General features: G+C 50.0%; 1 protein-coding gene and 1 long non-coding RNA gene across 2 annotated transcripts in view; one reads left to right on the top strand and one right to left on the bottom strand.

Moving 5' to 3' along the window:
* The window catches only part of Hs6st1 (heparan sulfate 6-O-sulfotransferase 1), a 38867-nt gene extending 35703 nt beyond the window's left edge, over window positions 1-3164 (bottom strand). Inside the window, exon 1 of the mRNA XM_021660824.2 lies at window positions 2426-3164. Coding sequence (XP_021516499.1) covers window positions 2426-2952 — 527 coding nt within the window. The 5' untranslated portion in view covers window positions 2953-3164. The remainder of the gene's footprint in view (window positions 1-2425) is intronic.
* A 6112-nt stretch (window positions 3165-9276) lies between these two features.
* On the top strand, window positions 9277-14368 carry LOC132648397 (uncharacterized). Its single transcript, XR_009586809.1, has 2 exons — window positions 9277-9838; window positions 10464-14368. It is a non-coding gene; the product is annotated as an uncharacterized LOC132648397 (long non-coding RNA).
* The last annotated feature ends 8207 nt before the right edge of the window (window positions 14369-22575 follow it).

Below are 22575 nucleotides of genomic sequence, written 5' to 3'. Positions count from 1 at the left end.
ACCGGCCCTGTAGGCACATGGGCTTATGCTAGCAGATGTGAGACATCTGTAGTAGACAGAGGCCACGCTCCGCTCACACACCTGCTCCCCTGCTGAGGCAGGAAGGACCAAGAGATGCTGTACCTAGGAAGGCGTGTCCTGCCCCATTAGTCACCCAAATGTGTGCCCAGTTCAGAGCAGCCACAGGCAGATGTGCCTTGGGGAGGCTGGGAGCTGGCCAGAGTCATTTGTCCAAGCCCGACCGTAACCCTGAGGGCAGAGAGAAGACCCACCCCTCCCAGTTCTCAAGGAGTCTGGGGAGGGAACAGGCCTTAAAGGTGACAGTGCTGGCTCAAAACCAGCCACCCTGCCAGCACAGGCTCTGCCCCAACCCTGACAGGTCCCTGAGCAGATTGGAGTACAGCTCTTCCCCAAGACAGGGCCAGCTGGGGAACTGTGCAGCCAGGATGTCAATGCATAAAAGTCTCCTAGGTTTGTGTGTATGTGTGTGTGTGTGTGAAAGCTATATACCTAGTGCCTAGAAAAGAAACCAAGGTAGAAGAGTGGCACAGTTAGAGGCTTTAGAACCGAGGGCCCTAGAGGCCCCTCCCCCACCTAGCCCACTATGGTTGAGTCAGCAACTTCCTGGCTGGGGGTTAGCAGTCCACACAGCAATTTTCATCTTTAATTCCCACCCACCCCCCCATACACACACCCACTCTCTGCAGGCAGTGGAGGCCTAGGCACAGCATCTGGGACCAACCACATCCCCTATTCCTTTCCTTCACCGCCATGAAGCCACACGAGTCTCTGCTCTGGGATAACCCTAGCCGAGGGGGGCACTGGGGTCCTTAATCCTGGGAACCCTGGTGACAATCTGTGGCCAACATCACCCACTTGGGGTAGGCTCACTCCAAAGCTCCGTTCTCCCTGCAGCTAGGAGCAGCACGCATGGTTTGCCTGGACCTCCTATAAACAGGGTGTCCACCGTTTCAAGTCCCGCATCCTGCAGATAGAGAGGGCCTCCCTGGGCCTGCTGGGGTGTGCCCAGCACTGGGCACCCACGGCCTTGATTGGTCAGTGAGCGGGCAGCTGCTATGGCCAGTTCAGCTCCAAACAGCCCAAGGCTGAACCATTGGGATGGGTTCTGTACCTGAAACCTGTATGTGGCACAGCAGAGCTCCGGTGGCCAGGAAGCAGTTTCAAAGGTCTGGAAAGGGGCATCTGGGTCCAGGTTAGGGCCCTGGAACACATCCACTGAGACCGGGAACTGCCGAGGGTGTGGGGAAGTGGGTATGGGAAAAGAAAGTAGATCTTTCACCCAACTCTAGCGTGCCAGTGTTCTGACAGTTTGGGAAATACAGACTTGGGACTGAAAGGCAAGCACTGCAAACAGCTCCAGGCTGGCTGGACCCTGAAGGGTCCCAACACCACCAGTACGCCAGCACCCTCCTCCCCCGGGAGTACTAAAGAAATAAGCGACATCAGTCAAGACCTGCCCACACCCACTTCCCAGCTCCTCTGTAAATTCAGTCCTATAGTGAATACGGAAGAGAAACAAAGGCAGGCAAGAAGCCCTAATTCCTGGCGCTTCCAGGGGTGAGGTGGGATCGGGGTAGATGATCCCAGAAGGACCAGTGAGCGCCTCAGGAAGAGGACGACGATGGACAGATCGCAACTTTACAAAGTGCTTCCAGAGGGGCTAGCCCAACCCTCTTAGCCCCCACCCGCACCCCAGACAAGGAGAGTGAAGGGCCTTGCTGGAAGGTCCCTGGCTGCAAAAGTAGCCGTAACTGCCTCAGCTATCCCTAGTCTGGCTGACGATAGGTTTCCAGGGAAGGCAGTCCCCCACCGGAGGCTTTTGTTCCACTTTTGTGGCGGAGTGGCCAGGTGGTGCTGCCTCCTCCCCGCCTTCAGCCCGGGTCACACGGGGCCTTTGTTCTACCTGCACACACCGGCAGACAGAGCCCACCCCTTTCCTGGCAGCTCCTCCCCAGGCCGGCAGGCACCGGAGGGCCTGCAGATAGCACAGGTGCAGGGAGAGAGGGACCTCATTTCTCTTGCTCCACTTTTGGTACTAGCCAGGACCGGCCACACATACACACAGAAGCACACCTGTTCTTCTGCTTCCAGACCCAAGGCTGGACCCTTAGTCTCAGGCTAGCCAGCAGTGCACCCCAGGTGAGGTGGTCAGAGGGCAGCGGGCGGTGACCCAAGAGGAAGTCAGGACATTGCGCAGCCAGGCCAGTGGTGAGGACAGGCACAGTACAGGGGGTGAAGGGAGGGATCAGAGGTCAGCAGTGGCAGCTGCAGGGGACAGAGGAGATGGGATCCAGGAGGTCGGAAGCAGCCCCAAGAGAGCAAGGAGTACAGATCTGGCCTGGCCCGGGCTTTAGGGACCCCCCCCCCGCCCCCCGCCATCACACCGGCCGCGGCGGGCGCTCACCTGGGCGATCGCAGACCTGCTGGGTCGCGGCGGTCCAGCACACCGGGCACGCAGTTGGTGAGCTCGGTCCAGTCTGCGTGCAGCCCGCAGCTCCAGCCCGTGGAGAAGCGAGAGAAGAGCCACGTCTCGCGGCGGTTGGGCCGATAGCAGGTGCACTTCTTCTGGCCCGGCCGGCAGTCGCACGGCACCTCGAGGCGCACGTTCTGCACTAGGTGGCGGCCGAAGGTGGTGCCGCCGGTCTTCTGGATGTGCAGGAAGACGATCACGTCGTCGCCCTTCATGTCGAAGCGCAGCGAGCGCTCCAGCTCGCGCACGGGGAAGTAGTACTTTTTCTCGTAATGGGGGTCCGGCGTGGGGAAGAGATCCAGGTCGTCGGGTGGCGCGCGGCCCCCGGGCGCGCCCAGGCTCAGCCCCGGGCCCGCGTACTGGTACAGGATGAGCATGAAGCACGCCGAGCCCGCCACCACCAGCACGAACTTGCTGGCGCGCTCAACCATGGTCCTGCCGCCGGCGCGCCGCCGCCGCATGTGTCACCATCGCCGGCCGCCCGGGCGCCGGGCCTGGGAGGGCGGGGGGCGCAGCTGCTCTGCCACCGCCGCCGCCGCCGCCGCCTGCGCTCCGGCCCGGCCCGGCTACTCGGCGCCCGGGCTGTGCGCAGCGTCGCGGGCCCCGGGCCTCCGCGGCGCCGTGGCCGCTCCCCGCCCCGCTCCCCGGCTTGGCTAGCGTACAGCCCGGCCCCCGCCACAGCGCCCCGCGGCCGCGCGCGCCCGCACCCGCCCGCAAAGCCCGGCGCCGAGAACGCTCTGCACCGCCCCGTGCGCCGCCGCGTCTCCGCAGTCCGTCGCGGCCCCGCCCCGGCCCGCCCCCGGCCCGCCCTCGCGGCGCCTCTTGCCGTCGCCGACCGCTCGGATCCTCAGCTCCGCCTCTGGAGCGCCCTGCGGGGGAGGGGCTGCAGGAGACCGGGGCACCGGGCAGCGCTGGGCGCCGGGTCGCGCGTCTCTCGCTGGGTCAACGCTGATCGCGACTACGGAAAGGGAATTGGTTCCAGCTCGCGGACCTGTGGGTGGCGACTGGGTTGTCCCGAGCCCAGGAGTGGGTGGGCTTTTTTCGGGCCTTGGCGGTGGCTTTGGGACCGAGTCTCTTCACCGTCTCTGGTCGTGACGGTTCTGCCTCACCTGTACTCGCTCCCGCGGGAATGCGGAGGGAGGCTTTGACCTTCACACTAAAGCATCTGAAGTTGCAAGTTCGAGAGCGCTGGGAGTCGCGACCGCCTTGCGGTTTGGGGCTAGCAGCAAAGGTGGGGAAGGAGAAGAGAGGCTGAGGGCATGGATCCGGGTCCTAAGTGGACCTCACCATTCCCCTGGTGGCATTGGGACAGTGACCCAAAGCCCTCAGTGGATAAGCCGGAATGTCTGCAGAGGCCCGCAGACCAGCTTCATGCTGCCCCTCTCCTCCAGTGGTCGCTGTTTTGATCCTGGTCATACTCCAAAAACTAGTTACCAAAATCCAACCACATTTAAAATTCCGACTTCCTTGACTTTTTGGGGTTGGCGGCAGGACCCGCAGGTCTTGATTGGTTCTCTGCTTGCAGCGGGGTGCGGCCTGGGCCCGAACCTGCAAGTGTGGAAGCTCTAGTGAGCAGCTCCATGGAGCCTAAGGCGTCGGAAGGCCCAGCGGCCCAGCGGCCCAGCGTTGTACTCTCTACTGGGCCTCTAGCTATGCTTGGGCCGCGCGGGAGCAACTGGGCGTGGGAATTGAAACCCTCCGATCCGTCCGGAATTCCTCACCCTAGGGCAGCTGGGGTGGGCTCTGGGGTTTGGATTCAGGCTGGCATGGCCTCTGGGAGGCCCTCCTGCTGCCAGGCTCAGGTGCCCGCCTTGAGGACTGCCGGGTGATATCTTGTTTCTGTCCTGCCAAGGGGTGAATCAAAGGAGGAGAAGGGGGGTTTGCACCAGGGGGCCAGAGCATTTATTGTATGTCCAACTCCACCCCCCCAAAAAAAAACCCAAAACAGCAACAAAAAACTCCACAAAATCAAAACAAAACAAAACCCCCAAAACTGTTGAAAATAAGATCAAACCAGAACTCCCTCCCAGAAACAAACTGAGAGAACAGGGGCGACTATAAACCTACTAACATTCAATTCATCAGGAGCATGAAGAAACTGGGCTGATGGTCCAGCTGGTAAAGGGCTTGCCATCCACCAATGGGGACCTGGGTTCAGGACCTAGGACCCAGGTATGAGTGTGTTTGCTGTCTCAGGACTGAGGAGGGAGAGGCAGGCAGATCCCTGGGGCTTGCAAGCCAGCCAGGCTAGCCTATTTGGTCAAAGTGAGACACTGTCTCAGGAACCACAGCGGGCACCTCTCAAGGTCAATATCCAGGGTGCCCATTGTCCTCTGCCGTCCACACACACACACACACACACACACACACACACACAGGCACCGAACATGTTTTGCAGACAGACTGAAGAAGTTACCACTGTGGTCATGAATGCATGGCCTTGAATAAAGTACATGGTGACCTAGCAGCAGGGGAAGGAGCGTCCTTGGTGAGATCCAGGGCCCTTTGCCCCGGGCCATCTTATAAGCTGAGCTTGTGTGTTGGCCCTGTCCTGGGCCCAGAGGAACCCAAGACCAGCCTGTTCGGTAATGATAAACTCTGGCTAGGTATGGTGAACCAGCAGTGTGCTGGGGGAGCTGCCTTTTAGTCCTTGGCCAGGGCAGTATCCCTGCACGGGGCTTGCTTGACAGCAGGCCAGACTTTCAGGGCCGTGCCGCAAGCTAAGCCACCGGGTGTTTTCACTCAGATGCTGAAGGCTCTACCAACAGGCAAATCCTAAACAGGGCTGCTCCTACCTCACACACCATTCCCAAGCCCACCAGCAAGCCTTGCAAGCGCAGGCTAGAGTGACCACTGTACAGAAGAGAAAACTGAGGTTGGGTGGGGAGTGGGAGATCTCCACAGCCAGACAAACCCTCTCCACTCTGTTCCCTGGCTACCTGAAGGCCCTTCCAGAACTCTGCCCTTGCCTGGCCTGTGCTCCCTTCTGCTCCCCAGTGACGAAGAGGGTCACTACTGCTGTCTTTATTGCCAAGCGGCCCCAGAGTGTTCAAGAGAAAGCCGCCTAGGCTTGACTGTCCCACAGACGACCAAAGCCCCGTGGAGGCCGGAGAGTGCTATAGGTGCCCAGTCAGAGGTTGGCGCTGTGACAAACTGCAGTTGTAGCCATAGGGCCAAGTGTGGACGACATCTCATCTCTGGTAAAGGGCCCCCTCCTTAGCCAGAAAGACCCGTCTCTCCTACACCGGTCCCAGGAAGGTTTTACTCACTCTTCCTATTTTAGCCCAGCAGGTGCAGACGAATACTCCATCGGGGACTGGGAACTACCCAGGAATCAAGTCCCCAGCCTTATGTCAAGGGGTGAGGCCTTTGCAGCCCAACTAGCCAAACTTCACCAGGCTCTTTCCCAGCGGGTGGGGGTGGGGGCTGGCAGAGAGGTCACTGAGGGTTTGCTGTGGCCGGCCAGTGAGATCGATGCGGCCCAGCTGTCACCTGGCACTCCTCGAAGGTTCTATTTGCTGTTTCCGTTCTCTCCCTGGTAGCCAGTCCTCGCCCCTGTAGCCCTAGGAGTGCATGCTGAGAAGAGAAGCCTCTCTAAGCATTTGCAGGAGGCAGTTCCCAGCCTCAGTGTCCTTCCCTACCTTTGTCCTCAGAAATCATCCTTCAGAGCTCTGAGCTAAATCAGAGGAAAAAGAAAAGGACACGGCTAGTGGGAGGATGTGATGACCCAACGAAAACAGGGTACCACACTTTTTGTTGGAGAAAACATTAGGATTTCTGTAGCAAGCTAACAAAATTCCCTACCCACCATGCGTCCTTATAGTCTGAGAACCAGGAGATCAATCTCCACACCCACCCCCCCATCCCCGGGCATGCAGTCCCGCAGGCGGACACGCGGGGGCACAGCCACTGGCTGTTCCCTCGTTCAGCAGTTGACATTGTAAAATTGGGGGATTTTCCACACTTGCTTCCCCAGTTCTCCGTCGGCTGTCTGCCCATTGTTTTTGGAGGAGTGGAGGGAGCAGTCGCGTTGTCTTTTAGAGCGTCCCCTGGGGCTGCAGGCAGGTTTTGCTTGAGGACAAAGTTTTAAAGGTGACTCGGTGTAGCCATGAAATCTCAGGCTAATGGACTGAGTCCAGAGCCGCTACTGTGGGGGCCCGGGGAGAGGAGCTGGGCCACTCTTGTGGAATCTGAGCCCACCAGTCCCCGTAGATCCTGTCTGCACCATGTACCCTCTGCTGTTGCCTGGTCTCCTGAAGGGCTGGAGTCTCCTGTATCCTTTTCTCCCATTCCCTTCCCTCCCATGGCATAATTGTCCTGTGTCCAGGCGGGCCCCTGCTCCAGAACTCTGCAGTACCCTGCCAACGCCTTGAGCAAAGGCCTGCCTGCTCGGAGCCGAGGAGAACATACATGATCTAGTTGCCGCTAATTCTCTGCTTCCGGTGGATTGAAGGGCTCAGACTTAAGTGACCACTGGAGCCCCTGGAATGTCCACTGTCCCTAATTTCAAAGCCCCTACTTTCTCTTGGCCTTTCCAGGGCTGAACCCCTCTTCCCAGGGCACACCTCTGAGACTAGCTGGTGGCCCCACAGTGCCAGGCTGGGCAAGGCAGATGCCTACAGCTTCATGAGACACGGGCAGACATACTGCAACCCCAAGGGTTTTGCCTATTTGTGTGTTTGTACATCTCTTTGCATGCACGGGCAGACGTGTTTGAGTGTGTGTGAAGGTCAGGGGGTGACAACTTGTGTCTTTCCCGATGTCTTCCTAGTGTTCGGCATTGACCGCGTGGCTGCCAGCAGCTCCCCTCCTTTGTCACCCGCGTGGGGTGACTCCTCTGTCAGCTGGGTGGCCCTGTATCTCTCTTGTGGTGGGAGTGCCCGGGCTGGAAGATAGCAGAGGCTCCCTTATCTAGCTGATTCTTTAACTGCTCATCTCCACTGACGTTAACGGTTGCTTTCCTGCGGTCAGTGGGAGTTGCTGTCTTAGGGCAGTTTGGGGGTTGGGGGGGGCAGCAAGATCCTGGCAGTGAGAAGTGGGGGTGCACATGTGTGCATGTACATGAAAGCCGAAAGTCAGGCTCCAGGATTGCTCCCCAGAAGACATCCACTCTGTTTTTTGAGACAAGGTCCTTTACAGGGATCCGGGCTTGCCGATAGAGTTAGGTTGAGTGGCCAGCGAGGGTCTCCTTAATTCCCTTCCAGGGCCAGGTTTCTAAACATGTGCCACAAAAAAAGCCATGCCTGGCTTTTTGTGGGGATGCTAGAAGTTGAGCTTAGGCCCTCATTCTTGGGATGGCTGGCATTTTACCAACCGAGCCATCTCTCTGGCACTCCAAAGAGCAACATTCCTGCCACCCATTTCTGTCTCTTACCCTCATAAACTGCCCTCCGCTAAGGAGAGGATGTCAGAGGAAGTGGGCCTGGTCTAGGGGTGCACAGCAGTTTGGGCTGGAGAGAAAGGCTAGCAACCCATTGTGGGTCTAAGAGAAGAGTGTCGGGCCTGCGGGTGACCATACAAAATCCCACAGCCCTCAGGACACAGGGCACTGCCCACCCGACCAAAGGCCTGTGCTTTTAACAGATCTCTGTAGCAGGGGCCCCCAGGAGGAGGCCAGCCCCTACAGGAGTGTCAGGGCACAGGCTGGCTCTCCTTCAGCAGTAGAGATGGGTGCTCAGACCTGTTGGGTCTGAGGGTGCTCACTCAGCTCAGAGCCCTGCGTGTCTTGTGACAATAGCCGGGCCTTTGGTAAGACTGGGCCAGCTGTGTTCAGCCATCACGGGCAGCATTGACAGTGTTGCATTGGGGTGCTGTGTGCGGGGCCTTCTTTATCTCCTCTTTCCTGATGGAAAGAGTTCACTGGTAAGGCCACAGAACTAAAAGCTGAGTTGAGCGGAGCTCAGAGGTCTATGGACACAGAGGCCTCCTGGCAGGTGCTTGGTCCCTGAATGGCTTTTGAGTGATTCTGGTTTTGCCTACTTCTTCCACATTCCCAGCTAGGTTAGAGGGTCCAAAGATAGCGTTGGTCTCAGATTATGAGGGCCAAATCTGAGTTGAGGGTGTAGCTCAGGAGGTTCAGTGCTTGTTGAGCGCATATGAATCCTAGAGCCTTACTTAGGTTTTCATTGCTGTGTTAGAACACCACGTCCAAAAGCAAGCTGGGGAGAAAAGGCTTCGTTTTAGCTTACAGCTCTCCCTCCTAGATTACGCGCATAGTTCCTTGTTGGGAGAGAAGGGTCCGGCAGGACTCCAGGCCATCCCTGGAGTCTTTGGTGCAGATAGGGCCCAGGGGCTACTGTGCCCCAAATGGAGATGCAGAAACTCAGAGATCTAGGCTAAGGCGGGGTGGGTGCTGTGGAGACCTGGGCCAAGTTACCCCATGACAATCAAATTTGGGGCTGTCCTTGGAGTCTCAGACCTGCTGTCCCAGCTCTCACAGGCCCAGAGCCTCACTGTGTCAGACTGTGGACACCCAAGGATAGGCTTCCCCTTTTGTCACACAGTGGGAAGCTTGTTGGGGGTCCCCCTAAGACCCTCTAGATCTAGAAACTTCAAAGACCGTAAATGCCCTTGAGCCACACAAATAGACACCAGACTGTCCAAAGAGGTGGGTGTTGTCTGATCACCGCCGGAGATAGGACGAAGAGCTCTGTAAGAGGAATGCGCAGTCTAGGCTTAGCTTCAGATGTTCCCTGAGGCTGCGGGGAAACCTGATGATCTTCTAGCTGGGGGTGGGGGCGAGGGTGGGGGCGGGGGTGGGGGCGGGGGCGGGGGCGGACTGGGAAAGAGCAAATCCATTGTGATGCCCCCTCCCTCCCCCCCACAGCCTGTGTCAGTTTAACTTTTTCACAAACAAAAGCTAAGGCACAAAAGAAAGCCTCAGTGGTTACTGTACCCAGCGGCTCCGAGGGTGGGGCTGTCAGATTTTCTCTCTTTTACAGCAGATTGGCTCCCAGGCAGGTGGGAACAGGTCTAGCAAAAGTAGCGCTCCCATTCTGGTCTGGACAAGGTGGCTTAGCGTCTTTTTGTCTGTTGTTCATTGAGTGTTGTTTGAACCATGGAAATAGCATCGGAGACTGGCAAAGAAGGCTGATGGAAGGTGGGGGGTAGGGATGAGAGAGAGAGAGAGAGAGAGAGAGAGAGAAGCTGATCTGAAACCTGAGGCTAGGAAAAACAGCTGAGGAAGGTGGGTCAGGTGGGTGGGTCTTCCTCAGGGGCCCTGCCTCCTCTCTGGGTGTGGCTCACTGGGTGTATCTTTCCAGGTACAACTCTCAAGATGACCCCCACAGATGGGTCATCTGGTGTGTTCCTGTGTAGATAGGCCGGCCGTGCTGTTGGGAATTCCAGGTGAGCCTTGCATCTCCTGATGTGATAAGAGACTAGATGTGCTGTTGGGAATTCCAGGTGAGCCTTGCATCTCCTGATGTGATAAGAGACTAGACCGCAATTTCCTTTTCCTGAGGCTCCATCTCTGTCCCCACAAGTCACCGTGGCACCAGCAAAGTGCAGCCCCATCCCTCACCCACCCACACTCACAGTGGCCTAGCTTGTGCGAGAAGTAAATCGTTATAGTCCGTTGTGGACCATAATGCAGATCATTATGTAGTGTGCTTAGGGCTCATTGAAGAATCATTGAAGATAAGCAGGAAACTCTCGGCCTCAAGCTTCCCTAGCTGCTAGCGAGGGGCTGGGAGCTGCTCTGAGAAATGGGAGATTGCAGGCAGCCTGCTACGTGATGGAGCCCACTGTCAGAAAAGGGACAGTCTCAAGGCCCAGGACATAGATAAAGCTTTGCATTCCGAACCAATGGGATAAGGACCTGGGAAGAGAGTATGCTAAAAGATCTCAGATTGTAACTCTAGGGAAAGCCAGCCCACGGGGAAAGAGGGCTGGGGTGTCTCGCAATCCAGGGCTTCCAAAGCCATTTTTAATTTTTCTCTGGGCTAGCGCCCCCCCCCTTTTCATTTTGCAGAGTGGAATTAAAAGCTACCTCTCCTTGGATGGTCTCTTGACCTCGCTGTTGGAGGTGGGGCCTTTGTTTCTTACACCGGAAGCCCCTTTAGCTCAACTGGCTGGAACATCCCCCCGCCTCGTGGAGGGCTAGCTGATTCACTCGGCCCCCAGTCACCAGGAGCAGCCCGTGGAAGTACCAGAAGAACCAGATAAACCACATATGGACAAAAGCAGCGCAGGAAAAGGCTTCAGAAACGAGACCTCTTGCAGAGCCCTGGCCCCCATACAGGCTGCGACCTGCCTGCTCTGCCTGATGGAGACTGGCTGGCTGCTGAAATAAAACAGCAGCACTCTGCTGCTTCTTAATGTAATAGGAAATGTGTCAGTGACACAACAACAACAACGAAAATCACTCATCATTCCCCCAAACCAGGCAAATTGGAACTTGAGCATGGAAAGAAAATCAGCCGGTGTCAACAGAGTTAAGTCAGGTGTTGGAGTCGTTGGGAAGGATTTTCAAGTAGCCATCCTACAAATGCTTCAATAAGCAATTAGAGACTCCCTTGAAACACATTTCAAAATAGAACGTCGTAGGCAAGAAATAGAAGCAGTAAGTATTTATTTAAAAACGATGCCACGCACACAGCAGATATATGAAAGAGAGTTATTGGATGGAGGTGGAGAGACAGAGAGGGAAAGGAGAAAGAGAGAGACATGGTGGGGGTCCCAGGAAAGAAAGCGAGGTGGAGAGAGCAAGAGAGGAGAGGAAGAGAGGAAGAGAGAGACTAAGTGGTGGGTTGGTCCTTTTGTAGCTTGTGCATGCTCAGTTGAACCAGGCCTGCCACACACCTGGTGGGCGACACATGATGACGTCATAGGTTACCAGGCAACCCAGAAGCAGGCTGCCTATACGCTAACAGAAGCTAAAGGGTTGGGGAGACTATTGTGCAGACAAGGTTCCTCCTCTGCAAGCAGGAGGGCTTGATGGCCTCTTCTGGATGTGTTTTAATGCCTCTGAAATCCCAGCATGCCTAGGGGAGCTGGGAGTGGAGACGGAAAACTCTGGAAGCTTGCGGGACAGCTAGCCCAGGAGATGCATGCAGTGACCAAGAACGAGAGAGACTCCATCTGGAAAAAGAACAAAGAAAAAAGAAAAAGAAAAAGAGCAAAGACCAGCACCCCAGGTGGTCCTCCACACATGCTCCTGCATCCAAACTTCGTACCAAAAAGAACGAAGTTGTTTCTTTCTTCAACCCTCCAAGGGTCCGTTTTATTACTTTATTTACTTGTTTAAATCTTAGTTATAGATTTAAATAAGTAAAGTCTTAGGATTTCTACTGCTGTGATAAAACACATAACCAAAACCAACTTTGAGAGGGAAAAGGGCTTATTTTTCTGAATCTTCCACACTGAAGGAAGTCATAGTGGGAACTCAAGCAGGGCAGGAACCCAGAGGCAGGAGCTGATGCAGAGGCCATGGATGGTGCTGCTTACTGCTTTCTCCTCATGGCTTGCTCAGCCTGTCTTCTTATAGAACCCAGGACCACCAGCCCAGGGCTGGCTCCACCCACAGTGGGCTGGGCCCTCCCTCATCAAGCACAGTTAACCAAAGGTCCTAGTCATATCCCTGCATTCTGATCTTGGGAAGCATTTTCTTAATTGGCGTTCTCCTCAGATGGCTCTAGCTTGTGTCAGGTTGACATAAAGCTAGCCTGCACAGTATGTGTGTGTGATGCGTATATCCAGGCACACACGCCATGGGTGTGCAGGTCATGGAGGTCAAAGGCAACTGTTGAGTCATTTCTCCTCTTTCTCCCCTATGTGCGTCCCAGGGACTAAACACTGGTTGTAAGGCTTGCAAGGCAAGTCCTTTTTGCCAGCTGAGCCATTTCCCCACCCCTCTAATTGTTTTAGCCCCTAAGTTGTTAAGATTTCACAAATAATTTTCATAGTTTTTTATATGGTCAGTTAATTTGGGGGGCATGTATAAGTTCTTGCTTTCTATTTAGTAAAATCAATCTTTCTCACTCATGTTTTATTACCTTACTGTTATAATTTGACTATGTAACTTTGCATCTCATAACTATACTTTTATATATAATTACTTTGAATACACATGTATGTGCTGGTGATCTAGCCCAGGACTTCATACATGTTAGGTAAGTGCTCTCTCACTGTGCTACACCCTCCTTATTCTATCTTTTTAATATTTAAAATTCAAATTTAGTTAGAATTAGTTTTGCCACATGACAAAAATTATGAATCAGTTCAAATCTGAATCAATCTCTCTCTTTGCTTTTCAAGACGGGGTTTCTCTGTGCAACAGCCCTGGCTGTCTTGGAACTCACTCTGTAGACCATGCTGGCCTCGAACTCTCAGAGATCAACCTGCCTCTGCTTCCCGAGTGCTGGGAATAAAGGCGTGTGTCACCATGCCCAATGAGTCAGTTTCTCAGTAACACTCATTAATTTTACCCTACCTGTGAGAGAGGGGTATGTGTGTGTATGTATGGGGTGTCTGTGTGTGTGCGTGTATGTTGTATGTGTAGGTATGGTGTGTGTGGTGTGTATGTGTATGGTGTGTACATGTATGTTATATGTGTATATATGGTGTGTATGTAGCGTGTGTGTATAGTGCATGTGATATGTATGTGTATGATGTATATAGACTACAAACATAGCTAAAACAACCTTTTATGTGTGGATGTATGGTGTGTGTATGTATATGTGTATGTGGTCGTGTGATTATGTATGGTGTGCGTGTGTGTATGTGTGTGTGCACGTGTGTGTACCGTTGTGTGCAGATGCCATAATGTGCATGTGTGGAGGTCAGAGGAAAAACTCAAGCGTTTCTCTTTGCCTTCATCTTCTTTGCGACAGGGTCTCTTGCTCATCTCTGCCGTGCACTAGGCTGTTTGGCTTAGAGGGTCCTGGGGAGGATCCTGTCTCCAATGGCCTTGCTGCAGAAGTGCTGGGGTTACAGACCAATGCTACCACATCTGCTTTACATAGGTTCTGGGCACTCGGACTCTAGTTCTCACATTTGCATGACAGGTATTTCCCCATTAAGCCACCACCTCAGTCACAAACCATAGTTTTAAGAAACTCATCAGACATCTGGGGTTATGAGAAATGATGAGACACTGAACTTCAGAAAGTGGGTGAAGGTCAGGACAGCTTCCATCTTGGAAGAACGGTGAGGGAGGGAGGAAAGTCTGCTGCAGGGGAGGAGGAGGCAGCCTGCACTGTTGGGCTTTGTGTTGAGACAGGGTCTCGCTGTGTAGCCTTGGCTGGTGTGGAACTTGTGTGTGGACCAGGCTGACCTTGAACCCACAGAGAACCTACTCCAGCTTCTACTGCCCAAGCTCTGGGACTAAAGGTGTGCGCCAGCACCATGACTGCTGACAGCCATGCGCTGTGTAGCCCCATGTGGCTGGGTAGCACCCTGAGCAGACGCTGCAAGGAGAGTCCCTGTGGTCTGCCGACTTCAGAGGGCTAAAACCAAATGTGGCTTCTCTCTACACGGCTGTGGCTGCATCGGAAAAAGGGCTGTTTCCCTGGGAGTGTGTGTCATTAACTTCAGTCTCAACTATTATTTTACAGGCAGAATCTGGTATGGAGAACCAGTCGTGAGGCCACAAAGAAATGATAGATGGCCACAGCCAAGAGGGGAAGTAATGTACAACAACAGAAGTGGGCCCAGATGTTAGACTTCTCAGACAGGTGTGAAGACAGTTATGAAACATATGTTAAAGGATTCAGTGGCAGAGAGAGACAACATGCATGAATCTGCTTCAGGCATTTTAACAGAGATATGGGAACTGTAACAAGCTACAATTTCCTCAGAACTCTGGTCAGGACACTTAAGATTTTGAACCAAAATAAAGGGGTTCCAGAGCAGGAAGTAATAAACTCTTTTACTCTCTGTGGCATCTGTTTTTTTTTTTTTTCTTTCTCCTTTTACAAATTTCTCATAAATTTCCTTGGCTCATCTGTCTGTTGAAGTATCTATGACTATATTTATAATAGCCTTTAAATATTCATGGTATGATGGACGTGGTGGCACGCACTTGGAGACAGAGGCAGGAGGACTGACAATTTAAGGTCAATTGGATCCATGGCCTCTACTTCAGTTCCTGCCCTGAGTTCCTGCGCTGACCTTCCTTCAGAATGGATTGTCAACTGTAAGGCTTTCGTGGTAAGTGTGCATCCTTGGTGTGGACCAAGATGCTGGGCATGCCTTATTTGCATAGAAGGGAATTCTAGGTGCTTGCTGGACATGACCTTATAAGGAGAAGGGAAGTTTAACATGCAACATGGCTGCCAGGCTACATGACCACCTCAAGGGTAGCAGAAGTGGGGGCTGTAAGACTACGCGGCCAGGGTGGACTGGAACTGCCTCTGCCGGTCTTAAGATGAGACGTTTACCTCGACCTCACTCTCGCTCCAGGCTGACTACCCCAGCTGCATGGCCTTACAGCCCCGTGTGAAATAAACCCTTTCCTCCCCAAATTGCTTTTGCTCGTGGTGCTTCATCACACCAAGAGAATGCAAACTGAGACAAGGGGTGAGCCCGAGGAAGTAGCGAGAGGAACGGAGCGGATGGAGACGTTGGGAGTGATGGGAGTGTTACAGATCTTGACTTGCATGTCTGCAGCTGTCAGCATGTATTGCATGAAGCTCACCCTGCTTCTGTCCTGCACAGCCTCCCTAGGGTGGCCCTCCTCTCCCACCACCTGCCTTGCCGGAGCCATGGTCACAGTAGCCGTTGCTGCTGTGGTTTGGATCTCTTTTTTAATGGTGTGTGCATTTATCTGTGTGTATGTGTATGATGTGTGTATGTTCGTTCTTCTGTATGTGTGTAAGTGTGCATGTGCCACAGCACCATGTGTGGGGAGGTCAGAGGACAGACTTGGATGCTGGGCCTTGTCTTCTACTGCGTCTAGGGCAGGATCTCTTGTTCCTGGCTGTATGTCAGGCTGGCTGGCTTGGAAGCTTTTAGAGCAGTGGTTCTCAACCTTCCTGATGCTGTGACCCCCCCCACCATAAAGTTATTTTTGTGGCTACTTCATAACTGTGATTTTGCTGTTGTTATGGATTGTAATGTAAATATCTCGTATACAGGACAGCTGCTGTGTAACCCCTGTGGGGAAGGGACCCACAGGTTGAGAACCACTGTTCTGGGGTTTTACCTGCCTTCATTTCCTATCTTGCCCCGTGTGCTTTGGGATTACAGATGCCTGTGTTATTATATTCACCTGTAAGTGATGACATCACGGATCTGGGGGGGGAGGCTCTGTTATCATGCCTGTCTGGAATCAAATACCCACCAAACAGTTTTCCTGGCCCTGTGGTTTGGATCCCCCAAAAGCCCATGAGTCAAAGGTCTTGTCTTGGGCCTGTGACCCTGATGAGAGCTTGTGAATCCTTCAGGAGGTGGAGCCTTTGGGGAAGAAGTTATGCCATTAGGGAATCCCCTTTGGAAAAAATACACCAGCACGTACCCTTCCTGTCTGTCTTTGTTTTTTGGCTGCAATGAGGTAAGTGAACCTTTCCCAGTCACCCCCACCATAACACGTCCAGACGCAAACATCTAACAACTATAGCACCAAGACCAGCCCTTCCTGGCTGTTGATTTCTGTGTGCGCACGTGTGTGCATGCCAGTGTCCTCCTCAGTCATTTCTTTAATTTTTTGAGACAAGGTCTCTCACTGGACCGGAGGTCATCAAGTTGGCTAACCTGGCTGGAAAGGAGTCCCAAGAATCTTTCCACCTCTTCCTCCCAGTGCAGGGGCTGGGGGTGTGCAGCGATGTGCTAGGACTGTCGCGTGAGCGCTGGGGACTCGAACTCAAGTCTTCACGCTTGCACAAGGGACGCTTTACCAGTGTAGCCATCGTCTCGCGCCACCTCTGCCGCTTCTCTTTTAAGTGGATTTAACTCACAGTGACAGAAAGCTAACATAATTGCTCTCGGTTGTTGAAAGTAAATTCAACTCATTACCAGTAGGAATAGCACAGGAGAGAAATGGAAATAGTAGGCGTTTAGAACATTAGTGGGTTTAAGCATGCAAATCTGGAAGCGGCAATATCTTTCCGAACAGATTTTGTTTTTGCAGTTCAGAAAGTAAAATTTTCTCCTTGAATATCATTTGCTCCATCTTACCTTCTAACAAAGTATTCTGTGTTTTGTGAAAAAAAAAAAAAAAAAAAAAAAAAAAAAAAAGTCAAACTGTTTAATGAGCCAGGGCTTCACTTCTAAGCCACTTCCCTGCACTTTGCTCCATACACCTGAAAACAACTTTGGGTCTTATCAAATTTCACCAAAGGCCATGTGACACGGACAATGGCTTTTGTTCCTCCTGTGAGGGACACTGGGGTCCAGCTTTCAGAGAATCATCAAATCCTAGGATTTTTTTTTTTTTGCCTTTTTCAGGTGGAAATCGCAAACCTACTCTTGGTTGGTTTTTAAAATGCAGAGACTTTAGTGACTTTTAAACAAGGACAAGTTTTCAAGCTGAGAGCTGATAGTTGGCTTTGAACCATAGAGTTTAATCTTCAGATCTTCCTTCTGTCCTCATCAGACAAATCCCATGTATACACCCATGGTTTGTATACAGCGGTGATTGTAATCAACTGAACAGTGTGCTTTCCTAAGCTGGGTAAAGTCACCTCCTGCCACTTTCTTTCCATGATGCTTTTTCTTTCTTCAGCCAGTTCCTTACATGCACCTATAATCAAGAACGCTCCCACCAAATTCCTCTTGTCATCTTGTGGAAATAAGTGACCCCATCAGAAAAAGGAGTGTATGTTTGTGTGTGGGTTGAGTGGAAGGGCAGTGACAGAGGATGGTGAGAGTGTCAAGACAACGGGAGCTCCGTCTCCTGTGTTGACTGTCACAGAAGTGTCCAGGAGCATTTGGGGAGCACCACCGCTCATTCCCTGACTGGTTCAAAGTACAGGTTAAAGGATTTAGAGGACACATAGAGAAGACATGGTGGAAGACAAGTGCTCTGCAGGGTTGATGAGCCTGCTGGTGATGGTGGTGTTGCTACCTGGTGACGGTAGCAGTGAGTGTTAGAGATGACGGTTGTAGTAGTGGTGATGGCGTTAGGGGTGGTGGTGGTGATGTTAGGGATGCTGCTGCTACTTGAAAGTCCAGATTGTGTCCCATCAAGCCAAGTTCAGCCGTCTGTTCTCAATAAGCCAATTAAAACAGCCAAGTTAATGATGAAAACAGAAAAGGAACATTTATTCACTGTGATCACATTGGAAAGAGGGGAAGAACCAGTGATCCTGAGTCGGGATCCTGAGATCTTTGGTATCTTGAAGTGAGCGTAAGTATGAGGTAGCTGGCTGTAGTTACATATATCTAAGCAGTCCTGGTCAGGTTGTAGCCATATCCATCATCGACACACACTGTCTTTTCTATAAGATTGTCTAACAACGTGTAATCTCTGAGAGAAAAGTTATCTGCCTGACTAGCTTAGGCTCTTGACAGTTTCTTCTCCCAGTATGAGATTCCTGAGGGAGTTCTGATTCCTTCGGGTCCATTGCTTCAACTGCTTGATGTCCAAAGTGAGGAACACAATGGTCTCTTCAGCATGTCTTCATCCTTGCCAGGCCAGCCGCAATAGTGGTGGTGCTGGAGGTGGTGATGATAGGAATGGTGGTGAAAAGATGCTGCTGCTGCTGGTGGGTGTCGAGATAGTGGCATCAAAGATAATGCTGATGTGCTATGGTGATGGGTGGAGGAGATCAGAATATGGTAGTGTGGTGATAGATTCATGATGTTGGCCGAGATGATGACGATGGTGGTAGTTTGAAGAAAGCATAGATAAAGATAGTTATTATTTCCCCATTTCCTGTCTGTAATCACACAGAACCTGGAGGAATAGCAGCTCTCTCATAGCCACGAGGTCATGGATGGCAGAGCATAAAATGATGGATGGCAGTTATTTAGTAAGAGCAGTTAAATGGAGAGAGATGGAAGCTGGGAACCACAGAAGAACAGCTAGAGCAGTGTAGACAGAAACCTGCCCTCTGACTTACAGATATTTTGGGGAAAAACAATCCCTCTTTGTTTTAGCTACAAAGGTCAGATGTCTTTTTTTTTTTTTTTTTTTTTTTTTTTTTTACTAGATATTAACAAGTATGATCCACTTGGAAATGAGGAAATTCAGACCCACAAGGCACACAGGCATGGGTGCCGCATTCACATCTGCTTTTCTTTTTCTGTGCAAACCTGTTTGTATGTCTTTTATTTTCTTCTGTTTTATATAGACGTGAGTTTAGAGGGAAGTTTGATACCTTGCCTACTTAACATTGTAACAGTAGCTTCACCACTGGGGTTTGTGAGCTTCCAACCGTGGGTTCTTGGCGAGATTTGTTGTACCAAGCATCCGTTTCCTCTTGTGGAATAGTTTTTAAATTCAGCCAGGAAGTGGCTAGTTAACCCTATAGCACGTATGCCACTATTTCCCCAGTGGGTATATCTTTCCATGCTGCTCATAATTATAATTCACAGGGTTCACAGTTGGGTAAGACTGTTGATGACCACCTACCACCACTGAAAAACAAACAAACAGACAGACAGACAAACAGCCTGCTTAGCAGCTTCCACTACTATAAAAACTAGCCAGCAAGGAGGAGACTTCCTGGACTGTCAGTCCTGCCTTGATTTCTCAATTTTCTGTTTCCAATGTGTGTGATGACTTTGGCAATAGGATCTTACCTCCAAGTTCCATATGGCTTTTCAAACATCCTTACAATTATTTATTGCTCTCTCAACCCCACCTCTGCTCTCTTCCCATGTAAATCCCTCCTCTCCACCATTTCCTCTCCTTTTTATATCACTGGCATTCTAGAATTCCACATCCCTGGTGATTCTTCTTTCCCCTTTCTACCAACGGTTCTCATTTCCTGTGTTCTACAGGCACTCCACATTAAACCCAGAAATCAAAAGATCTGACACTCAGACCCACAGATGAGCAAGAACATGTGACGTTTGTCTTACTGGGTCTGGGTTACCTCACTTGGTATAATGTTTTCCAGATCTCTCCATTTACCTGAAGTTTTCATAATTAAATTCTTTTCATCTTACGTAGGTGCACATTTTCATTACCCATTCATTTGTTGGTGGGCCTCTAGGATGTTTCCAGGTCCTGGCTATTGTGACACCAATGAGTAGGTGTCTCTGGAGTAGGATGTGCAGTCCTTTGGGTACATTCTCAGGAACGGTATAGTTGGGTCAGAATGTAGACATACTTCTGATTTTATGAAGAATCTGCACGTGGTTTTCTAGAGTGGGGGCAGTTTACGCTCCCTCCAGTGTTGGAGGGTTCCCGACGCCCCACATCCCACCGGCATGTGTTATTCTTGGCCTTTCTGACTGGGGCAGGTTGAAATCGTCAAGTGGTTTTAACTCGCATTTCTCCGGTGACTAAGGATGGTGGACACTTTTAAAAGGGCTTCTTAGACATTCGTATTCCTTCTTCTGAGAACTCTCTGTTTAGTTTCACAGCCCACTTTTTAACTGGGTTGTTTGTTTTCCTATTGTTTCGTTTTTTGAGTTCCTTGTATATTCCAGACACTAATTTTTGGTCAGATGTAGAGCTGGTAAAGATTTCTCTCTCTTCTCGTAGGCTCCCTTTTTAGCCGATTAAGTTTCCTTTGCAGTGAAGAACCTTGTAATTTCACGACGTTCCATCTGTGCATTGTTGGTCTCATACCCTGGGCAGCCAGAGTCCTCTCCAGAAAGTGCTCACCGGGGCTGTCCTGGAGCAGACACATACTCCTTCCTCTAGACACTTCAGTTTCAGGTCTAGCACTGAGATCTTTAATTGATTTATGTGAGAGTAAGAGAGAAGAATGTGATTTCATTCTTTTCTATGCAGTTTTCCTAACGCTGTTTTCCTAACACTGTATATTGGAGATAGATATAGATATAGATATAGATATTTTCTCCAATGTATGTTTTTAGAGTTTTTGTTAAAAATCTGGTACCTATGGGTTGTGGACTTATGCCTATGTCCTCGATTATAGTCTATTGATAGATGTGCTCATTTTTGTTTTAGGACCTCTATTATGCTTAACATGAATTTTCACTATTGTTTTCACTATTATGTTTAACTTGAATTCTGGTTTATTGATTCCCCACAGCAGTGTTTTTATTGTTCAGAATTGTCTTGTCTATCCAGGGTCTTTTCTGCTTCCATATAAATTTTAAGATTGATTTTCCATTTCTGTGAAGAATCATGTTGAGATTTTGATGGGGTAGCATTGGATCTGTATATTGCTTTTGGTAAAATAGCCATTTTCACACTATTAGTCCCATCAATCCACGAGATTAGAACTTTTTCCATCTTCTGATATCTTCCTCAATTCATTTTTTCAGTGTCTTAAAGTTTTTACTGTTCGAATCTTTCACTTCCTTGGTTAGGTTTATTAAAAATTGTTTTGAGGACATTGTGAATGAAATTGCTTCTTTGATTTCTTTTTTTTGGTATATTTGGCATTGGTATATAGGAAAACTGATGTTTGTATAATAATTTTATATTCTGCTGCTTTGCTTAATGTGCTTATCTGCTTTAGGAAATTTCTGATTAGAGTTTCTTCTATGCAGAATCATGTTTTATGCAGATAAAGACACATTGACTTCCTCCTTTCTTATTTGTATCCCCTTTATCTTATTCTCTAGCTAAGACTTGAAGCACTATGCTGAACAGGAGGTGACAGAGTGGGCATCCTTACCTTGTTCCTTATTTTAGCAGAAACATTTCAAAAATTTTTTCATTTGATAGATGTTGGCTTGTTGTATATTGTTTTCATTATATTGAGATATGTCTCTGTATCCCTAGATTCTCCAGGGCTTTTATCATGAAGGGATGATAGTTTTTGTCAAAGGCCTTTTATGAATCTCGTGATCTGACTGTTTGGTTGCAGTCCTTGAATCTTTATTGGTGGATGACATGTATTGATTTTCATATGTTGAGCCACCCTCCTTCTTTGGGATGAAGCCCACTTGATCATGGTGGGTAATCTTTTTGATGTGATCTCAAATTCAGTTTGCAGGCATCTTTATTGGGAGATTTTTCATCTACATTCATCAGGGAGATTGGCCTGAAGTCTCATTTTTTTGTTGGGTCTCTGGTTTTGGTATCAGGATAATACTGGCTTTGTAAAAAGAATTTTGAAGAAATCCTTCTTTTTTTCTCTATTACATGAGGCAATTTGAGAATTGTTGGTGGTATTCTTGAACATCTTACAGAATTCTGGGCTGAATACAATTGGCCTGGACATTTTTTTTTTTTCCAAGACAGGGCTTCTCTGTATAGCCTTGGTTGTCCTGGACTCACTTTTGTAGACCAGGTTGGTCTTGAACTCACAGAGATCCATCTGACTCTGCCTTCCTGAATGCTGGAATTACATACAGGCTTGGCCTGGACATTTTTTAGTTGAGGAATTTTTAAATCACTGTTTCTATCTCTTTGATTGTTATAGATCTTCTTAGATTATTTACTTCATTTTGATTTAGCCTTGGCAGGTCATATACATCTAGAAAGGCATCCATTTCTTGTAGATTTTCCAGTTGGTGGAATATAAAATTTTTGAAGTATGTCTTTATGATTCCCTTTTCCTCAGTATCCATTGTAATGTTTCCTTTTTAATATCTAATTTTCTTAATTTGAGTCTTAAATCTCATTCCTTTGATTAATTTGGCTAATATTGTCAACCTTTTCTAAGTATCAACTCAGTTCCACTGATTTTTAAATATTTTTGTTTCTGTTTTATTAGTTTTAGCACTGACATTATTTTTTTTTCTGTGTACTGTTCTTTGCTGTTGCTTGTTCTTATATTTCCAAGGTCTTCAGGTACATTGATAACTTATTAATTAAAATTCTCTCAAAGTTTTTATGTAGCCACTTAGTGCTGTGCACTTTCCTCTTAGGATTGCCTTCACTGTGCCTTACAGGTTTGTCTGTGTTGTGCTTTCATTTTTGTTCAATTCTATGAGTTTTAGAATTTTTTTCCTGGTTTCTTTCTTGGTCTAATCATCATTCAGAAGTGTGTTATCTAGTTTCCATGGCTTTGATTATTTTCTGCAATTTCTATTGAAAACTACTTTATTATGTT

This window comes from Meriones unguiculatus, chromosome 16 (genome assembly GCF_030254825.1).
Source record: "Meriones unguiculatus strain TT.TT164.6M chromosome 16, Bangor_MerUng_6.1, whole genome shotgun sequence".
Classification (NCBI taxonomy): domain Eukaryota; kingdom Metazoa; phylum Chordata; class Mammalia; order Rodentia; family Muridae; genus Meriones; species Meriones unguiculatus.
The sequence above is the reverse complement of the archived record's forward strand: the minus strand, read 5'-3'. Positions and strand labels throughout refer to the sequence as shown.